The sequence below is a fragment of the Geotrypetes seraphini genome, chromosome 11, assembly GCF_902459505.1.
Source record: "Geotrypetes seraphini chromosome 11, aGeoSer1.1, whole genome shotgun sequence".
Lineage (NCBI taxonomy): Eukaryota > Metazoa > Chordata > Amphibia > Gymnophiona > Dermophiidae > Geotrypetes > Geotrypetes seraphini.
The window spans coordinates 137,411,055-137,433,639 of NC_047094.1; the positions used below are offsets into that span (position 1 = coordinate 137,411,055).

Sequence of the window (22,585 nt, forward strand, 5' to 3'; positions counted from 1 at the left end):
AGTGGTCCCAAGCGACGGATCCTTGCTCACGACACATATCTGTGACATCATCTCTTCGTCAGTCTCTTCAATGGTGGTTGGTATCCTCAAATCTATCCAGAGGTCTTCTGTTCCATCAGCCCCCTCATCAACTGGTCATCACCACCGACGCCTCTCTTTATGCATGGGGAGCTCACTTGAACGAGTTCCAGACTCAAGGTCTTTGGACAGCCCAGGAAAAGAAGCATCAAATCAATTTCCTGGAACTCAGAGCGATATTTTATGCCCTCAAGGCCTTCCAACATCTTCTCTTTCCTCAGGTCCTTCTGTTGTGCACAGACAATCAAGTTGCGATGTACTACATCAACAAACAGGGTGGGACAGGCTCTCGCCTTTTATGCCAAGAAGCCCAAAAGATCTGGAATTGAGCCATAGATCACCATCTCTTCCTGAAAGCTATCTACATTCAGGGAGCACAGAATTCTTTAGCGGACAAACTCAGCAGAATTCTCCAGCCTCACGAGTGGACACTCGATCCTGTAACTCTGCAGTCTATCTTCACTCAATGGGGCACTCCTCAGATAGACCTCTTTGCAGCTCCTCACAATCACCAGCTGCCCCTATTCTGCTCCAGACTTTACTCTCCTCACCGTCTGGCAGCGGATGCTTTTCTCCTCGACTGGTCGAATCTGTTCCTGTACGCCTTCCCTCCTCTGCCTCTAATGTTGAGAACCTTATTCAAGCTCAAGAGGGAACGAGCCACCATGATTCTGATTGCTCCGAGGTGGCCCAGGCAACATTGGTTCTCCCTTCTACTTCAACTCAGTTCCAGGGAACCTTTTCTTCTTCCTCTGTTTCCTTCTCTGCTTACACAACAGCAGGAAACCCTTCTACATCCCAACCTCCAGTCTCTGCACCTGACAGCTTGGTATCTCTCGGGCTGACGTCTCATGATACTCTTTTATCTCAGCCTGTTCGTTCCATTCTGGATGCCTCCAGGAAACCAACCACTCTGCAATGTTATCATCAGAAGTGGACGAGATTTTCCTCCTGGTGTTTTCTTCATCATCTTGATCCCACTTCCCTGGCAGTGGAGACGTTGTTGGACTATTTGCTCTCTTTGTCTGACTCTGGCCTTAAGTCTTCTTCCATCAGAGTCCACCTCAGTGCCATTTCAGCTTTTCATGAGCCAGTCCATGGAAAACTTCTCTCAGCTCATCCCCTGGTGTCCAGGTTCATGCGTGGGCTTTTCAATGTGAAACCACCTCTTAAAGCCCCTCCTGTTATCTGGGATCTCAATGTGGTTCTTTCTGCCTTAATGAAGCCTCCATTTGAACCTTTGGCTACCTCTCCTTTCAAGTTTCTCACTTGGAAAGTGCTTTTCCTTATTGCCCTTACCTCTGCCAGGAGGGTCAGTGAGCTTCATGCACTGGTCGCAGATCCACCCTTTACGGTTTTTCACCATGACAAGGTGGTTCTGCGTACACATCCAAAGTTTCTCCCTAAGGTTGTCTCTGAATTCCATCTCAACCAATCCATTGTTCTACCGGTTTTCTTTCCAAAACCTCATTCTCATTCTGGAGAACAAGCTCTACATACTTTGGATTGTAAAAGGGCTCTGGCTTACTATCTAGAGCGTACGAAACCCCACAGATCAGTCCCTCAACTTTTTCTGTCCTTTGATCCAAATAAATTGGGACGTCCCGTTTCTAAACGTACGTTGTCTAATTGGTGGCAGCGTGCATTTCATTCTGTTATGCTCAGACCGGACTGACACTGGAAGGTTCTGTCACGGCCCATAGAGTCAGAGCAATGGCAGCATCTGTAGCTTTCCTCCGTTCCACTCCTATTGAGGAAATCTGCAAGGCTGCTACTTGGTCCTCAGTTCACACTTTTACATCTCATTATTGTCTGGATGCTTTCTCCAGACGGGATGGACACTTCGGCCAATCTGTTTTGCAAAATTTGTTTTCTTAATGGCCAACCTTCCCTCCATCCCTCTTTTTGTTAGCTTGGAGGTCACCCATCAGTCAAGAATATGCTGCCTGCTTGTCCTGGGATAAAGCACAGTTACTTACCGTAACAGGTGTTATCCAGGGACAGCAGGCAGATATTCTTGCGTCCCACCCACCTCCCCGGGTTGGCTTCTTAGCTGGCTTATACTAACTGAAGGACCGCGCGCCTCTGTCGGGCGGGAAGGCACTCGCGCGTGCGCGGTGCGGCCGAGCTGGAACTTTCTAAAGTTCTTAGAGTGCAATCACTCTAAAATTGTCCGTACCGGGGCTCCGTCGGTGCCGTCACCCATCAGTCAAGAATATCTGCCTGCTGTCCCTGGATAACACCTGTTACGGTAAGTAACTGTGCTTTCGGGGAGGGGGGCTTATCCTCTCTAATACACATGCATTTGTCTTTTGGGGGAATGGCAACATCTCCCAAGGGAAACTGTTTAGATGGGCTGGAGTGAGATTTGATGGGGAATTCAGTAGATGGAACCTAAGCACAGTACTGGGCAGAGCTTTGGGTTCTGGCCCAGAAATAGCCAAGAAGGAACATGTAAATTAGATCAGTAATTTAAAGAGAGGGTAAGGTTGGGCAGACTGGATGGACCATTTGGGTCTTTTAGTGCCATCATCTACTATGTTGTTCTGTCTCGGAGAAAAACGTCTCTGGGCTGGGATTACAGATCCTCAACTCTTTTGTCTTTGTTTTTGCTTTGTCTAAATTGTCCTGAGATAGCTTTAAGTGCTATATAATTGATGCCCTTCTCTATTTTGTACAATTTTTCTTCCTATCGGTATGTGTGAGATTATTAGGTAGCCAGAATGAAGAAACGCATATAACTGCACAGTGTAGGGTGAATGTATATCTTGGGGGTTCTGTTTGTTCTGGGATAGGTGTGTAGGATGTCAGACAACTCCAAGGCCCTTTTTGTGGGTATTGGGGTGGCCCAAGTGCTCATATCTTGGTCCTGTCTGACACCATCAACAGCTGTTTAAGTTGTATGATGAGATGTTTGTTGACTCATTGCTCTGACTAGCTGTTCAGAAAAAAAATGCCCAGTGAATTAGATGTTGTAGCTCATTAAGGGTGCCTTTTACTAAAGATCAGTGCATGTTTTCTGCAGCAGGGCCCATAAGAATAAAATGGGTCCTTTGGCGGATAACATGCATTCATCTTTAAGAGACCTCCTAAGTATAGTTACAAGGGAGACTCTTGCATTTGTTGAGACCAAGTTGTTAGTAACAGCTGGAATAACACTTGCAGAACAGCTTTGGCTAGTGTAAATAGAAAATACTTTTCTCCATAATTAGTCATCTATATTGTGTGAAGCCAGTACTGTGTAACCCAGCTAGCTCCCAACCTGGCTGTAGGATACACACACTAGGTTGCATTCCTTAATAAATTCATATGCTACATCTTTCCCTTCTGCTGTCCAGATTTTGCTTTTTTTTTTTTTTGAGGAAGTTCTTAATAAACCAGCGCTCCTCAAACTTTGTGGCCGAGACCCCATTTTTACAGCCATAGAAAGCATGTAACTCCTAGAAGCGTGAGCTGATGTTCTAGGTACAGCCTACCCAGGTTATGGCACACAACGTGAGTTCTGTAACTTCATTTCTGGCTTCTTAAACTTCTATAACTAAAATTTCCAATGAAATGAACTAAAATATCAGATGCCTGACTTCAGAACACAGGAAACCTCTAGCTAACGCCTTCCCCAAGAATAATGAAGTAAACAGCCATAGACACAATCTTCTCTATTTCCAGAATGTCTCTGGAACAAGGTAGCTGAATCAACTGTAACAACTATTGATCTTGCCACCCAATCATTCAGTAATCACATAAGCATTCCTCTCTTCAGAAAGTAGAATAAAATAGCTAAATTGCGCAAAAGATGATGGTGGAAGGAGGCACATGAGAAATGAAAGGATCCTCCAAGCAGGAGCACATTACGATTAAATGGAGTAGAGTTGTCTTTTGAGGAGAAACTTGGAAACCAAAATAGCTCTCCCTTCCTCGTATTGACGTACAGTTTGGTAGGTTCCCAAACTAATAGGGGGTTACAAAAGAGAAATATTGCTAGCTTTGCCTATTTGCTGTTTGCCACTTATACAATAAATTTTCCATGGAAATGCTTCCTGTTGCCAGCAGACAGATTAGTTGAGATCAAGGATTGGTGTAGATAATTCCCTAGACATTCAACACTTCCTGCTTATTTTGGGGTTTGTTGCTTTCCTCTATTTACTGATAGTGACACTCTTCTACAGAATTGGGGTTGTGTCCGAAACACTGCATACATCCCCCTACAGGGGAACCATAGTGTTGGCTGCATTTGGCATCCTTGAGGGGTGCCTGTAGGCCAACTAGGAGGAGGGAAGAAAATCTCTCCTGAAGTTGCCAAGGCTCTAGCCTCCTTCTAAAAAAGCAAACAAAACTGATTTTGCTGGTAAATCTCTCCACCAATTGCTGTGGACACCTTAGAGTAATATGGCCCAATTTGTTGCTTTGTTAACCCTTAGGATACATGCTAAGATTCAGGCCAGATTTGTGTCGTTGGAACAGGTTTTTGATCAGTTCAAGACTACAAGCTTTGTCAATAAAATATTGAAAACTATCTGAACCTGTAGGTTTTGAATGTTCTTTTTTTTTTTTATATTTTCACTTATATAATAGTCAGGCAGTATCTCACAGCAAATTTACTATTTTAATAAGGAAACAAAATAAACCATCTATAGTCAATCAATGGAGGGCATAACAAATAGAAAACCCCAAATGAAGTTGGTATCAATAAGAAAATCTTAAAATGCGAGTAAAAGCTACTGCTGATACGTCGGGACCTGAATGAGTAGGAAGCAGAAGACCTGGAGATTCCTTTCTTTCTAGAAGAATTGCAGTTGAGTGCTGTCCTAAAAATATATCCGTTTCCTTGATAGGAAATAGACATTTACAAGGAAAACACAGCTGAAATAAAGCCCCTAGATCAATAAACAGATGAACAAAATGATGAAAAATGTCTTTGTCTTTGTTGTGTCCAACATGAGACATCTGGAATCGCATATATTCTCTCACCCAAATAAGAAACATTTATCAAACTATAATAGTCTCAATATAGATTCTTTATCCTGAAGAAAAAACAGTGTGTATAAGCAGATGCGCAGAGAGAAGCTTTTTCATTTTTTATGTATAAACAATTTTACTGATGACAACAGAGCAGCCAAAGAACAAAAGTACCACATAAAGAAGAAACTGCCAGCAAAGAGAAACAAGTACAATCCGAAAATCAACAAAGTCCAAGTCATCAAATTTTGTCCATAATAATAAAATAACCCCCTCCATCAACATCACAAAACAACCATACAAAGCAAAAACAGACCCCTGTAGAAAAATCTAGAAGGGAGCCTCCCCAAGTTCCCCCAGTATACCCCTCCAACCCCCAACCTATACACTTTCCAATGCCCAGGATGCTTTTCTCATTTTTGTTTTCCTTTAAACCTTTCCTTCTGTTGTGTGGGGGGGAGAGGGCTGCTTTCTCAGTACTTTCTAGCAGTCCTGCCGTATCTTTTTCAGGTCCAGTGGTCCAGCTGTAACATTTTCTCCACTCAAGACCATGCAGCTGCTGCTATCGCAAAGACAGGGGTCCCCGGTAAGTACGAGGCAGGTTGAAATAGAAAGGGGTAAGAAAAGGATTTAAGCGTAGCGTTGTAGTGTTTCAAAGAGAGCAGGAAATGCTGTTCTCCCGTGGACTGGGATAGGGTAGGTGAATGGGCCCAGGAAATGAAGGGATTGTCTTCTTTGTGACTCTGTACAGCGCTGCGTAGAAATCATAGTAGTAACTTATGTGCTCTGTAATGCTCCTTTGGGGTGCTTTAGGATGTGCAGGACTCCAAACCCTGATGTATAAAAATATTTTTCCCTTCTAACTATGGTGCATATAGGTACTGTTAACTGGTTGGATAGTGCTAGAACCCCTATACACCCTAAAGACCATCTCCGCTTTGTATGGCATTGAAATGCCCATTCAGAAGCCTGCATATTCTTTCCAACTTAGTCAACAGCAGCTGCTCAGACTGTTAGAAACATCCCAAGAACTTCCTTCAGATGTAAATTACATAGTATTTTTAGAATTAGACTCCAGAAACACATGTGAAAAATAATTGTCATGGGACAGCCTGCTTCATTAACAGCATACTTAAAATGATGCTCTCTATTAAACAAAAACTGTCTGAGTCAAACCAAAGTGAAATAGCATTGCTATCGCTGGCTCTGCTCTCTCCAGCTTTGCCTCAATGCAGCTTTTTATTGGCATCTAACCATGAAAAACTGAAGCTTGCAGGAGGCTTATTTTGAGTTGATCAGATTTTTGCACGTCAGGTTTGTCCCTCTCCCCTAATAGATTTGTCTTGAACCATCAAAAGTTGATGGGGCAGACGTCTGAATGTATCGTTGCCGTCACGTGGGAGGTGCGATCGGCCCAAGGTTATCTAAGTATATGCTGCTGTTTTTGTCCGACTGATGTCTGTTCACATGCCGTTTTCAGTGTACGCCTGGAAGGGCGAAACAGATGAGGAGTATGTGTGGTGCATTGAGCAGACGCTGTTCTTCAGGGATGAGAAGCCGCTGAACATGATTTTGGATGATGGAGGAGACCTGACCAATCTCGTACATACCAAGTACCCCGAGCTGCTGCAAGGTACCACATAACGCTGCCCACCATAGTCTGTAACTTTCTTTCATGGCTTTGTCTTCATTTTTGATGTGGCCTGAGTGGCTGTATTGGGAGGAGGGGAGTGCTTCTATTTTAAGGCCTGAGATTGGTGCCAGTCGGTAACCATTAGAGCCTTAACAGTGAGATGAATACATGTTCCCCCTTTTTTTTTTTTTAAAAAAAAATTTTTTTTTTTTCAGGCCTCTTGCATACCTTTTCATGGCACGCCCAGGCCCTGATTTACAGGGGATAAGAACCTGCATCCCTCTGTACCACAGCACACAGGCCAGCCCAAAAGAAGCTGTTTCAGCAAACATGGGCCATCAGGACCAGGTTCAGGATTTCCATGATAAATATGTATGGGACGTATTCATATTCTCTGCCTCTGTTATATGCGTATTCATTGTGGAAATCTTGAAAACCTAAAGAACTGCAGCCTTCAAGGACTGAGTTTGGGGACACCTGCCTTAGAACCCTGTTGACACACAACATGCCACCAGGCACTCATGGATAAAGCAGTAATATCCTTCCACTCAAGACAATATAATCCATATTTCAAACAAATAATCATACATCAAACAATCTAGCCCTCTGTCCACTTCAGATCCTCATCTTATCAAAACAAAAAGTGGTAAAAATGCTGATGTGTGATCTTTGAGTCTTTTGAACAGAGTATTGGGAAGCTACTTACACCTAATGCAATGAAACTCCTGAGTCTGTTGTCTTCCTGCATGCGACTCATCCCTTCTGGCAGCGCACAGTATGCCTGTAGCATGCCTGCATTTTTCTGGGCAATAGAAATAAACCTTTAGACTTAAGGTGGCCTCTTATTCACTTGGGGTTCGGTGCATGGGCTCACTTTCTCCAAGGCAGAACCTGGCTAGTGGTTATCAGCTGCTAACCATGCTAGAACTATGGAATCTTTAGTACATTGTACTTAATGACTTTGGTTATGAATCATGGCTGTTGCTATACCTTCCTTCCATCAGAATCCTTTTGCAGAGCATGTGCTTAAGGTGCATCATACTTCTTCAGCTTGGTTTTGGTCTCTTTCTTAGGAATTAGAGGTATCTCGGAGGAGACGACCACAGGAGTGCACAACCTGTACAAGATGAATACAAAGGGGACGCTCAAGGTTCCTGCAATCAATGTCAATGATTCCGTCACAAAGGTAACAGCTGTTTTCAAGATAGTCCCAATTGTTTGGCATGGAGCGTGGGCCACATCATGACCCATTGGAGCCTTTAGTGCTATTTCCAGAACTAAATGTATGTATTCCAGTGCAGTGTGAGGAGATGGAGCTAGCTCCTGTGTGCACATCGTTGGCTTTAAGTGGCATATAAGTGTTTCTATTAAGTGCCATCGACTTGTGTTCAAGTCCTAGCGACTTGATGAATTACAGAAATTGGTTTTGTGCTAGTCCGGTAAGGTCCTCTAGCGTCATCCCCATGGCATAAAGTGCTGTAAATAGGGGAATGGAGATTGGATTTGATATACTACTTTTCTGTGTTTACAATCAAGGAATTTTGCATATTATATATTCATATTATATATGCATATTCATAGCAAACACAATACACAGAACCCTCGAATCAGTGGCTATATGGATGACAGAGCACAAATTAAAACTTAACCCTGACAAAACAAATTTCATTCTACTTGAAAATGACAAAACTCCAACGTTAACTAATCTTGTAATAAATTTGTTTTCATACCCAATACAACCTACTTTAAAATTGCTTGCCATCACTATTGACAGAAGCTGTAACATGCAACCCCAAATTAACAAAATAATAAAGACATCCTTCATGACCATGAGAAATCTGAGAAAAATCCGATCATTCTTCGAAAAGAAGCAATTCCTACTACTGGTACAATCTCTAATCCTTGGGACGCTGGACTACTGCAACATACTATACCTACCATGTCCCGCGACCATGATGAAGCAATTGCAGACGGTGCAGAATACTTGTCTATTCACTAAAAAAATATGACCATATCACAGAGGCAGACCATGACTCGCATTGGCTTCCAATAGAAGCAAGATTGAACTTCAAATTCTACTGCTTACTTTACAAGGCTATCAACGGAGAAAGCCCAACTTACTGGAATAACAGACTAAATCAATCCTCCTCAATCAGACACAGAAGAACCCATTCACTATTCTATTATCCACCATCCAAAAATATCAAACGAAAAAAAACTCTATGACAACTTAATAGCCTCCAAAGCAGCTAAGTTGGACAAACAACTCACCACTCTGTTATCTTCATCCACAGATTACAAAACCTTCAAGAAAGAAATTAAAACCATACTCTTCAAAAAAACACGTTAAACCTAACCCAACATCCAACACTCTATAAACCCTTAGTACTCTCTAATTTTTCTAGTTACCAAACGTTATCTAAAACCCATAATTCTCCCTTAAAATTTTATCTTACTTCAAGTTGAAATGTAATTCTTGTTTTAGTTTGGATGTAATCCGCCTTGAACCGCAAGGTAATGGCGGAATAGAAATCACTAATGTAATGTAATTATATACAGGTACCAGTATGCCACTGATTTTCCAGCAGTCCCCCCTCCCCCCCCCCCCCCATTTCAAAGCCTTGTCAGATTTAACTGTTTTGCCAAACCAATGGTGGTCACTGTTAATCCACTGATTATACAGGTCCCATATGTCTCTAAAGCACTATTAAGCAAGGTACTGTACAGATGCATGTATCGGTGAAATCAGTTAGCATAGCAGGGTTTAAAAAAAGGTTTGGATAATTTCCTAAAAGGTGTCCATAGGCCATTATTAAGATGGCTTGGGGAAATCCACTTCTTATTCCTAGGATAAGCAGTATAAAATCCGTTTTACTACTTGGTTCTAGCTTAGGTCCTGGGTTTACCACTGTTGGAAACAGGATACTGGGCTTGATGGACCTTCTGTCTGTACCGGTATGGCAATTTATATGTTCTTATGCATTTTTATGGCTCTTATACAAGATTTTATAAGAATTTGTACATTTTCATTTTTTATTTTACATACTTTATTGCATTTTCCACTATATAGTTAAGTTTTGTGTTTGTGCACTATGTAATTTTTTTTTGTTTGTTAAATTGCATCAAGCTTTTTTTTTTTTTTTTGTTTGTGGGTTTTTTTGAAAGATCTAATGTCCTTTAAAGTTTTGGGTGGCAGATGTGCCCCTCTCAGCCAAACACCCTGTGCTGAATCAGCATGCATGGGACCTAAAAGAAAGTTTCATCATTTGTGCTCATAGAAACTGGAAAAGGGAGAAGCACCCAGTGATAGCCAAGCGAATGGAAGGCCAAGGAGCAGGGGGCTGGTGGCAGGCAGGAGCCCACTTGCCACTGTAGTGTGGCCCACAGGACTAGCAGTATTCATGGCCCCTTCCACAACAGTTACAGATTGGAAACTGCTGGTAGGAGGTGGTGTCCTGGGAATGGAAGCACTGACATACTGGTCCCAGTGGCTTGGGGAAGGGAGAGATGGAAAAGTAGATGAGGGGAAAGAATGGAAGAGGGAAATGAAAAGTGGAAGGTATGAAGAGGAGAAGAAATGAGGCAAAAGGAGGAATGGAAGAAATGAGAATAATTTCACTTATGGAACATTTCATATACAATGGGAAACTAGGGACTACAATACTTTGTCCTAAATGACTGCCCCAATTATACAAAGGTACAAAAAAAGGCAGAGTACTAGCAACATTGCCCAATTGGGCACACCTCATCACATGCTCAGACTGCAGCTAAGTTGTGGGCAAGGTTTCTGTGCATGTGTGTGAATGTTGTACAACCTAGGAAGGCCACTTTTTTTAGATTCTGTGTTATGTATTTGTTACCTAGAATGTGAAGGGGGGGAAAGCACCACACGGCAGTTAGTGGACCAGTTAAATGGTAAGATGTGCTAAATAAGCGAAGCAAATTTTGATTATATTCTCAATTTGTTTTGGTTCTCCAGGATTTGCTCTAATTAACTGGTGACTCTATTAACCGGAATCCAATATAATACAAAACAAATTGATTGTATAACCGTTCCCTTTTTCTCCCTCCACCTACTGGCACTGAAGTTAGCAAACAGTTTCTCTCTCAATAGCTGAGAACCCAAGTTCTACAACTTTACAGCATGGTGTACGAGGTCGGAGGGTGTGAGAAAGGGGCAATGGAGAGCCGTATCTAAGAGGTGAATATTATATAGGTGGGACAAAGTAGGAAAACATGAGGGACTAAGGGATGCAAGAAGCTGAAGAAAGAGAAACAGGGCGACAGGTCTTGAGACAATAGAAAGGGGAACAGAAGAGGAAACTTAAAACTGAAAAGGGGAAGAGGTAATGTAGAGAAATGAATAAGGAAGACCAAAGGAAAAAAAAATAAATAATGAAAGCAGAAGATGAGGAAACACAAATTTAATTGAATCTCCCAGGTACAGCAAATCTTTGTGAGAAGGTTGGGATTGGGCCTAGGGAAGAGGCTGAGAGACAGCACAAGCAGAAAATTTGTACCAGGTCTCTTCCCCTCCCATTTCCATGTCAATTTGGTGGTGGTAATAGGGGGGGGGGGGATATCTTTTCTCTTCAACTAGTCTCATAATCAGCATTTAACCAACAAATGAAACCACGGTCTGATTTTTCTGGTTAACTTGGGTGGTTAAGTACTAACTCTGCCTTGGACTGCCCACAAAATAGCTGGCTTTCAGTTTAGTAGTTGGTGGTGGTGATCATGGCATTCATCGGTTAGTACCCCTGCACAAACGATTAAGCGACTCTTAAATCGACTTGAATATCGACTTAGTTCTCTTACTGGACTGTTAACACAGATGTCTCCTGCCAATGTACTTTGCATGCACTTCTCATGTTTAAGGCTGCTCAGAACGCTACCCATTTTCAGGCTCAGTCGCTGTCCTGACACCACGTGATAACTTGTCCTCTCTTGGGACTTCCTTTGCTTTCCCTGTCACAACTAACTTGGTTTGACCCTCTCTGTTTCCTCACAGAGTAAGTTTGACAATCTCTACGGCTGCCGGGAGTCCCTCATTGATGGTATCAAGCGTGCTACGGATGTGATGATTGCCGGGAAGGTAGCAGTGGTAGCTGGCTACGGTGATGTTGGTAAAGGCTGTGCCCAGGCACTGAAGGCTTTTGGTGCCCGGGTCATCGTCACAGAAATTGATCCCATCAATGCTCTACAGGCAGCGATGGAAGGTGAGAGCAGGTGCTGGGAAAAGAGCATAGCCTGGTATTCCTTTTAAAGAAATGCTACCCTGAGCTGACGAGGGCACCGCCTGACAGTATAAGAGTTACATACATATGCTAATGTATATTAAAAGTGAGGGACAATTTGTGATTAAGCATTTCTACTCTCTTGACTGGAAATATAACTTAAAGATTGAATTCCAAAAGCACCGGGAAAACTACCTGCAATCTCAAGGGGGGAAACGACATCCTTTGTTGGAAGATTCCATTTTACACACCAAAAACAAGAGGTTTCAAAGTCCAAATACACAAACAAAACAGTGAAAGTGACCAAAATTGCTGGGATGCTTCAATTCATCAAATAAATGGCTCGACACAAACATTTCAGCCCTGCAGCAGGTCCTGAAAATAGCTGTACAGGGTCTCAGATGTGGCGGGTGCAGTAGCAGACACGTGCACCACCTCCAGCAGCCAAGAAGCTGGAATCGGAAACTAACTGAAACTCTGTCCTTCTATTTTCAGGATATGCTGATCCAGACTTTAGGGCCAAAACACGTTGTCAAGTCATTTATTTGATAAACTAGTATTTTAACCCTTTACATTAACAGGTGCTAGAATATATTGTGGCGGGGCCAGGAATAAGCCTAGCGCTGGCAACCCGACTCCCGCCCCAGGCGTAGGACGGAGCGCTCCCAGGAGGACTCCCACTGGATAATCAGTAGAATAATTAGTAGACTGCTTTTTGGGTAAAGTTCAGCTTTTATCTTTATTACCCCCAGTTCAAAGCACTGGGGTTCCAGTAGTCCCTCTGGCTGAGTGGACTTAAAACAAATCATACATTCACAAGGCTTCTTCCTTATAATATAGTCCAGCCTGCTGCTCAGGCCAAAAAGCCAAAAATAAACCAGAACGTTTTCTCTTTAGTTTTTACTACTTTTGCATACAGACACTTCAGGAAGCTTTTCTACCCGACCCACCTGAAGTCCAATGCCCCCACTACCCTTATGCTCCTGGGTAGGGGCTAGGGAACTTTATATAACCCAACCTTTTATGACTGGTGTAAGTCCCCTCCCAAAAGTTCCCTGCTTCAGGGTTACGTGATGTCGGGTCTCCGAGTTCCGTTCGAGCTTCTCGGGAAAGTTAATTATGGTTCTCACCTCCTTCTCTTTATCTACAAGGCCTCTCTTTCGGGCTCTAATTGATTCATTCACACATGCTTACAGTTCTGCCTAAGGGAGAAAGAACGCTACACAAAATACATTCACTTTCATTTCCCTCCCCCATTCATATGTTATTGACTGTGATTCTACAGGGGATCCCAGGCTGCTTGATCGCACTCCATTTCACTGCTTCCAGATAGCTCTCCCTCTAATTCCATTAGGGACTCTCCGCTTTCTGAGACCGGGTAAGAACTCCCTTCAGGAGCAGCTAACAGCCAGCCCTGCCCTGGAAACCTTTCTCCTCCCTTGAACTTCTGCTTAGGAGCCAGAAGTCTGTTTGCTCGAGAGGGTTGTAAGACAGCCTGTGCTTTATCTCTGGTCTGAGACAGAGAACTCCTAGCAGGCTCCTTCCTGCTCAGCACGGCACTTCTTGTTCTAGCAGTTCTGAATTCCCTCCTAAATTCTCTCCTGCATTCTCTGCCTTCCCCCTAGTGTTCCCAGCTGTGCTGATTTTATGCTGCAAGCTTGTTCCCACTCTCCCTCTGGGTTCGTCCTGCCTGTCAGCCCCGCCCCTCTCATTAACCATGCCTGTGCTGGTTTTCTTTACTAGAGGTTTTGTTGGAGAACTGCCCAAGGAGTTATAAAAGGGATTATAGTGCCCTAAACCAGATGTTGTGGTTTCTGCGCTTCTCTCTTTGCCTTGCCCTGCCTGTTGGCTCTTGGTGATAGGAACAGGGTTACTGGGCAGCTTCCTGGGCTTAGGAATAGGGGCAGCCCTTTGCAAGGCAGGGTTTAAAACCGGGTTTAAACTGCTGACAGGCGCTTCCCTGTCACAATATGTATGTCTGTCTTTCTTTCTGTCTGTGCTTCTCCCTGCCCCTGTCTCTTTCTTTTTTTTATTTCTGTCTCTTTCCTTCCCGCTGTCTATCTTTCTTTATTTCTATCTCTCTCCCTCCCACTGTTTGTCTTTCTTTCTTTCTGTCTCTCTCCCTGTCCGCTGTCTGCCTTTCTTTGTCTTTCTCTATGGCCCCCTTCTTTATCCTCCCCAAAGCAATCCAAGATTGCTCCCTGGCCCCCCCAGCACTACCCTCTCCCCAAAGCAAAGCACGTTTTCTCCCTGGCCCTCTTTGTCTCCCCCCCCCCATGCAGCAGCATCATGTCCTCCAACTCCACTTCCTTGTGAAGCAACATTTACCTACCCCCACCCCACTTCCCTGTGCAGCAGCATTCCCTCCCCCTTTATTAAAGGCATAGTTGGCCTGGAGGAGCCGGTCGGGGCAGTGCTCCCGTGCGCAGTGGGTGATCGGCCGTTTTTGCTGTGTTGGGTCCTTTAGTTTGGGTGGCTGACTTAGGCCTGAGCGCAGCGTCGGCCTGGAGGAGGCGGGCGGGGCTACAAGTGTGCAAATAGGAATTCGATTGGTTCTCTCCCCCCCCCCCCCGAATCCGTCCTTCCTCCCGCTTCCACCCTCTGCACTGCCGTCTCCGAAGGCGCTCATGACCAATCCCCCGGAGTTCGCGCTCTCTGCCGCTTTCTGACCCCCCCCCAGTCCCCGCCCCACTTCCTACTTCCGGTGGGGCGGCCCGTGGCAGAGGGGAAAGTTCCAGGGCTGGCTTGGGAATCCCTGAGAGAAAGTAGGATGGGGGGAAGGGAGGGAGGTTGACTGACTGACTGGCGCTGTTCCGTGCAGGTAGTGAGAGGAGCTGCCAGGCGCGCAAGGACCGACAGGATGCTTTGGGTCCGTCTGGCTCCTGGGAAGCAAGTAGAACGCGAAGGCAACGCGATTGACTCGTGTTGCCTTCACGATCTACCGGTCGATCGTGATCGACCTTTTGGGCACCCCTGCCCTAAAGGCATACCTGGCCAGTTTAGTCAGGATTACCACAGTGAATGTGCACAATGGCTGAAACATCTGTGCCATTAATTCAGACGCGGCAAGACCTGGACCAGTGCAACAGTCATGATGCCAGCTGCATAAGCCAAAGAGAACAGATTTGCATGCAGATGGGTTCCAATATATGCAAACTAATCTCATGAATATTCATTTTGGCAGTCCTGAAAACCTGGTTGGTGAAATGTGCCTCCAGGAGAAAAGCAGGCTGTTACGAAAAGGGTCTGAAAGGATTGGCTCTGTTCATTATCCCAGTGGTTCCCAACCCTGTCCTGGAGGAACACCAGGCCAATCGGGTTTTCAGGCTAGCCCTAATGAATATGCATGAAGCAAATTTGCATGCCTATCACTTCCATCATATGCAAATCTCTCTCATGCATATTCATTAGGGCTAGCCTGAAAACCCGATTGGCCTGGTGTTCCTCCAGGACAGGGTTGGGAATCACTGCTTTATCCTACTTCTAGTTTGCTGATTTCACTCACACACTCCACTCCACTTCTTTTTAAACCTGGATCCTAACCTTTTCAAAGTATAACTGCGATCACACATGATATTGTAAAAGTCATAGTAAGGGTAGAATAAGGTGCCATCACTTGTTGTATCGGAGACATTTTGTTCATGCACTGTGTGTAGGCAGAGAGAACTGTATTTTAGAGTGAAATGTTGAATTCCCTTCCAGGCTACGAGGTCACCACCATGGATGAAGCCAGTAAAGAGGGGAATATCTTTGTTACTACTACAGGCTGTGAGGACATCATCACTGGCAGGTGCGCACTGCTTCCTGGTCTACCTGTGCTGGAACTGGAAGAGCAAAGTGTGAGACTGACCCCTCAGTCATGCTGTTCTGCCAGTAGGGATTGCCAAAGTCCCAAGTGCATTACTTCGGTGATGTGTGGCCATCTTTTTGGCCCTAGCTGATTATATGTAAAGAATTTTCTTGCGTTGTGGTGAGTCGAGACCTCTAGGGACAGTGTGTGATCAATAAATTACTCATGGTAAGATACCACGATATTCAAACAAAACTAAGGGGGTAATTTGGCGTTGATTAGGCCAGTGTCTTGCAAACGTTTTCCGCTGTAGCACACTAAACACAGGACTGCGTCTACAGGGCCTCTGAACAAGAGCAGACGTCATACGTGTGTGCGTGATGTCAACGTCTGCAAATGCTCGGAGGCACTGACTGAGTTCAGGGGCCTTCCAAAACCCGGACAAACTACTGAGTTTTGGAAATCCCTCCATCGCTGGGGGGAGGGAACCAGAGAGGAGGAGAGGTGCCAGCAGCTTCTCTTGCGGCACACCTGGAATCTCGCCACAGCACACAGTTTTCAATACACTGGATTAGGCCAAAGGAAAAGCACTCATAATTTCATATCTGCCTCCATGTGATTTGAATAATTCAGAACTACACTTTTAGCTCCTTTTTGACTTAAACATACCGAAGGAGTGTCTCCTAAACCTCACAGATAAAAGCTGCTCTAATATGGTGGCTTGTAACTGTGTTCAGTGATGTCTACACTGACACTCTCGTAAGTTGTTTTAAGGGCTGTGCTTTCATCTGGTCCCAGATAACTCTGTGTATCTGCTTCTGTCACCTCAGCCACTTTGAGCATATGAAGGATGACTCCATTGTGTGCAACATTGGTCACTTCGATGTGGAGCTCGATGTGAAGTGGCTGAATACAAACGCAGCTGAGAAAGTAAACATTAAACCTCAGGTTGGTAACACATTAACAGCAAATTGGAGAATGTTTTGTCTTTTTTCTCCCCCCCTCCCCCCCCCACTTGGTGTGGATTTTGTTGATGTAATTAAGACAGTTGGCATAGCTGGGTTTATGTATTAGGGCCAAGTCCATATACCATTATTAGGGAGAAACCAGAATGAGAAATAAAAACAGCCTTTATTGTAGCAGCAGCATGTGAGGGATATAACAAGTTTTGCCCTGACATATTCTCGATAGGTATATAAAAGCAGCTAGTACCAGTCTCCCCCCTCGATTCAGAGCTGTTATATTATTGTGATGAACTGGGGTGCTCTCAGAAAAGCCCATTTTATTTCCCAGTGCCTTTGGAACCCAGCTGAAAACAAATGTCCATAATGTGGCTTTTATGGTGAAATAAAACCAGCAGGAAGGGAGGCATTCTAAATTGGCCTCAGTTCAGTGCTTTTGTAAAGGTGGTTCGCCCCCTCCCCAACATGGATCATTCGCTAATTATGAAACATGAAAAAGTATGTTTCCCCCAAGGGTTTGGTAGAGGTAGGTCCCTTCATTTCAAAGTTCAAAAAGGGGTGAAAAGGAAGTTACACCATGTACTTGACTATGAGAACTGGCAACTTGGCTCCAATCCCTTGCCCTTAAGCAATCCCCAGCTTTGAATCTCATGACACCTCCACAATAAACTGTCGCTGATCCTTTTTCACTTTTTCCACAAAGGTGGATCGCTACAGGCTGAAGAATGGTAACCACATAATTTTACTGGCAGAGGGCCGGCTAGTGAACCTGGGCTGTGCCATGGGTCACCCCAGCTTTGTCATGAGCAACTCCTTCACCAATCAAGTTATGGCACAGATTGAACTTTGGACAAATTACACCAAGTATCCTGTGGGTGTTCACTTTCTGCCAAAGAAGGTAAGTAAACCTGGCAAGAGTCTGCTCTGCACCAATGATTCCCCCAACTCTGCTTTTCAGTGGGAAATTAAAGCTTCGACCTAGCTGAATGGAGAGAGATTTAAAAACATAAGAATAGCCTTCCTGGGTCAAACTAATGGTCTCACGGTGGCCATTCTAGGTCACTAGTACCTGGCTAGAACTCAGCACGTTCTTTCTGACTTCAGCCTGCTACTGCATCAAGGTTTTTCCTCCATTATTCTCTTAACCAAATACCATGATCTCTTTTCCGCTTTTGACTTGTTGATCACTCACTACTACTTTACTTGTAATCAACTGGCATTTCGGACACCGTCATTTCCTGGTTCACCAGTTCTCTCCCAGTGCACTTATCAACTCGTCTTTAACTCCATCTCAATTACCTCTCTTCCCCCTTTGATCTGGTGTCCTTCCAGGGCTCAATTCCTGCCCCCATTCTCTAATACGAGTATTTTTTTCCCCCTTCCTCACTGTCATTCAAGATCCTGCATGCATCCCTTTCTGATATTTAGACATCCAGATTTTCTGCATTGTCGTGCGCGAGCTGAGGGCGCTGCTATTTTTAAACCTAATTCTCATTCTTCAGCTCCAATTGGTCATAAATATAGGCTTATAGGTTTCTTCCTTTTCTACATTTTAATATTAGGATTGCAAACCCATTATTTTAACGCCTTCACAAATTTTACCATGCCTACAACTTACAACAATATCCCAGTTTTTTGGGGTCATCGCCCCTTAACCCACAGAACAATAAGAATTTTGGAAATTCCAACTTTTCCACTGTCTTCAAACTTTATATCAGTAAATACTGCTTTGTCCCCCCCCACAAAAACTATACCTTTAATAACAAAAACTTGAAATTTGGCCTTATCAATTCCAGATCCATTAAAAACAAATATCACCTCGTAAAGGATGCTATTATCCAACAGGGACTACATAATCTCTTTATTACTGAAACTTGGCTCACCGATGGTGAAGAAGCATATCTTTCCTTCTGTTGCCCTCCAAATTACGATTATTACTGGAATCACCGCCACAACCGCAAAGGCGGTGGTTTAGCAGTCATATTTCATAATAACCTAGTCAACATTTGAGACCATTCCACTGGAAACGTCACCATCGAATACCTTCACATTAAACTTAATTTGAAACCCAAAATCGACTTCTTATTACTCTATGTTCCCCCACCCATAGGACAAAACAAGCTAACCTTGCTTCAAAATTTGATATTTGATTTTTGCTCCGCAACAACCTGCCCTCTGATACTAGGAGATTTCAACATCCATTTCGAAGATCTCTCTAATCCAAATACCATTGATATATTTAATTTCCTTAAAACTCTAAATCTGCAAACATTAATTCAGGAACCAACTCACTCTGCTAATCATACTTTACATATGATTCTCACTCCCAAATCCCAACATTTCAATCACTCCATCCCATTCGTCTCACCAGTGCCCTGGTCTGATCACTACTTCATATTGCTCAACCTCTATTTTCATAAATTTATACCATCTAAAACTACTTCAGAATTTAAAAAGATCTCTTTTCAGGATTACTCTAAATTAGAAACTACTGATATTCTGCCTTATTTTAATCTATCCATCACAATTCCCAATTTCAAATCACCTGAAGAACAATTACTAACTTGGAATTCTTCTTTACAATCTCTTTTAAATAATAAAGCACCAATAATCTTCAAAACTCTCTCCGTCCGCAAACTTTCTAACCCTTGGTACACAGAAGAGCTTTCCCTCATGAAAAAACAGCTATGTTCATTAGAAAGAAAATAGCGTCTTACTAAATCCTATACAAACCTACAACATTACAGAGAAAAGGCCTCCGTTTATAAAAATAAAATTAACCAGGCTAAAAACAACTACTATTCCAACAAAATTTATAAAGCAAAAAATCCTTCCATTTTATATACCATTCTAAAATCCATTACCCCAGAGACCAAAAGAAGCAACACTAATCAAAAGTCCACCCTAAAAGCCCAGGAATTAGCTGATTACTAGTACCTTTCAAAATACTTTCTATTCTAACACACTAAGTAATCCCATGATCAATTGTGAAATTGACTCTATACCTACAGCCAAATGTACTAACTTCAAGATCCCTTCCCTCAAAGACATAGAATCCGTTCTTCAAAAAATCAATTTAAAAGGTTCATGCTCTGAAATTATTCCCCCGTTCTATTTAAAAAATTCTTCCCTTGCTTTGGTCCTTTCATTCATTCGCTTATCCTAAAAAGTTTACTTACTGCATCCGTCCCTCCTCTGGAAAACCGCCATTATCACCCCAATATTAAAAGACCACAAAATCAGTACAGATGAATAACAAATTTTCGTCCAATTGCCAACATACCTTTCCTTGCCAAATTAACTGAAAAACTGGTATTCGATCAAGTTTCAGATTTTGTTGAATCCACAAATGTACTGCACCCAAATCAAACTGGTTTTCGAAAATTCCACAATACAGAATACTCAATGATAGGGCTAATAACCAATATTCACTATTATTTAGATCATCATAAATCAGTAGTTCTTTTCTCATTAGACTTATCTGTGGCCTTCGACACAATAGATCACGATTTATTACTTAAACTATTAGAATCCTTAGGCATCAACAACCAAGTACTAAACTGGTTCACTTCATTTCTTTCTAACCGTTCTTCAATTGTCAGGTACAACAACGAAAATTCCAAAGCCTATTCCTCAACCTACGGGATTCCCCAAAGTTCTATTTTGTCACCCCTTTTATTCAGTATTTTCTTTTCCCCACTACTGAGCATCTGCCAATCAATAGGCTTTACTTCATTTACTTACGCGGACGATATTCAGCTTCTCCATCCTTTTGACCCGGAAAACAATGAAGATATCACGGCAATTAATAAAAAACTTGAAATTATACAAAATTGGCTCAATTCCAATAAACTAGCATTAAATATACAAAAAACTAAATCTATGCTTTTCACCTGGAAAAAGGACATAACCCTGAGGACCCCTTTTGTCCTTAATTACATCCCCTTAGAGTCAATGTCTACTTTAAAAATCTTAGGAGTTATTGTTGACGACAAATTACTGTTTCACGACCACATTAGTCAAAACATGCTTTTACAAATTACGCTTGATACGATCAATTTCTAAATTTCTCGAGCCTAAATCCATTAACATATTAATTCATTCCCTGGTTATAGCCAAAATGGATTATTGTAATTCTCTCTTACTTAATATCTCACAAAAGGAAAAAAGAAGACTTCAAATTATTCAAAATACAGCTGTTAAACTTATCCATAATGCCAAGAAATATGACCACGTCATGCCCTTAATGATCGACTCCCATTGGCTTCCAATTAGCCACCGCATCACCTTCAAGGTACTATTTTTAGTATATAAAACGTTAATCTTTAATGAACCCCAATTCATAACCAGAATGCTCATCCCTCATAATACCTCTCGACTTCTCAAAATCTCTTAACTATCCCTTCCCTGAAAATTGTAGGCACCAGAAGACATGATATGTTTTCAGTAATGGCTCCTCAACTGTGGAACACATTACCTCAATATATTAGAGAAGAAAAGGACCTTACTTCCTTTAAAAAATCCTTAAAAACCTATCTTTTTAAAGACACTTTTAACATTTAAATTTTAGACATACGACAAAATGCTTTAGGGCTTTAACTCTTTACCCTCCCTTTCATCTTTCCCTTTTTTGTTTATTCCCTGTAAGAAAGAATTGTAACTTTTCCCTCCTTTCCTCCCTGACTCGTGTTTGTTTTATACTTGGAAGAATGATGTTATTTTGTTGGTTTTTGTAACCAGGTTTCTTTTTAGAAAGTTGTACATCGCTTAACAAATTGAATAAGCGATTCATCAAATATCAATAGAAACTTGAAACATTCACCTTATAGTGATGGAGATGATAAAATAGTAAAAGAATTGAAAAATGCGTGGGATAAACACAAAATAAATCCTGTCTGGAAGGAGTGGAGCTAAACAAACTTAGCTGTACTTAGATAGCAACTGATAGTAATCAGGAAGCAAAGCCAAAGCCAGGCAGACTTCTATGGTCTGTGCCCTGAACATGGCAAGGATAAATCACGATCGAGTATTAAGAACATAAGAATAGCCTTACTGGAGACCAATGGTCCATCAAGCCCAGTAGCCCGTTCTCATGGTGGCCAATCCAGGTTACTAGTACCTGGCTAAACCCAAAGAATAATGACAGTCCATGCTACTGATCCAGTGGTTTCCCTCTTGTCTCTCTCAACAGACTATGGATTTTTCCTCCAGGAACTTGTCCAAACCTTTCTTAAAACCAGCTACGCTATCTGCTTTTACCACAACCTCTGGCAACACGTTCCAGATTTTAACTATTCTCTGAGTGAAAAAATATTTCCTCCTATTGGTTTTAAAAGTATTTCCCTGCAGTTTCATCGAATGTTGCTGATCAGTTAGTATGACTTTGTTAACTTTACTAAGGGCTCCTTGTACGAAGGTGCGCTAGTGTTTTTAGCACACACACACTGGATTAGTGCGTGCTAGCCGAAAAACTACCACCTGCTCAAGAGGAGGCGGCTAGCGTGCACTATTCCGTGTATTAAGGCCCTAACGCACCTTCGTAAAAGGAACCCTAAGTCGCTTACATAAAGAACATGAAACTTTGGTATACTACGATTTTTCTTGTATTGAAAAGCTGTTAGGAAAAACCTGTTCATATCAAGCAGCCAAAGCGTGGATCATGCAACCTGCAGCAATAAGACCCTGTTCTTTTTATATAGTTTTTGAGTTTTGTTTTTTTTTTAATTATCTGAAGCTTTGTCTGTTTTCCAAATTTTTGTTGTAATCTTATTGCTGGTTTATTTTATGTAGCTCAAGACAAATGTTGTCTTCCTTTTGAAAACAGCCAATAGAAACCAGATCAAGGAAAAGGACAATAGTAAAATATACACACAAAGTAAACACTACTATGCCCCCCCCCTAAAAGATTAAAAAGTACTCCCCAAGCCCC

General features: G+C 42.6%; 1 protein-coding gene across 1 annotated transcript in view; it reads left to right on the forward strand.

Annotated features, from left to right (window-relative positions):
• Positions 1-22,585, forward strand: part of AHCY (adenosylhomocysteinase) — a 42,289-nt gene that overhangs the window by 14,561 nt on the left and 5,143 nt on the right. Inside the window, exons 3-9 of the mRNA XM_033963817.1 lie at positions 5,545-5,620; positions 6,515-6,667; positions 7,741-7,853; positions 11,679-11,886; positions 15,607-15,694; positions 16,525-16,642; positions 17,360-17,554. Of these exons, the coding sequence (XP_033819708.1) occupies positions 5,545-5,620; positions 6,515-6,667; positions 7,741-7,853; positions 11,679-11,886; positions 15,607-15,694; positions 16,525-16,642; positions 17,360-17,554 (951 nt within the window). The remainder of the gene's footprint in view (positions 1-5,544; positions 5,621-6,514; positions 6,668-7,740; positions 7,854-11,678; positions 11,887-15,606; positions 15,695-16,524; positions 16,643-17,359; positions 17,555-22,585) is intronic.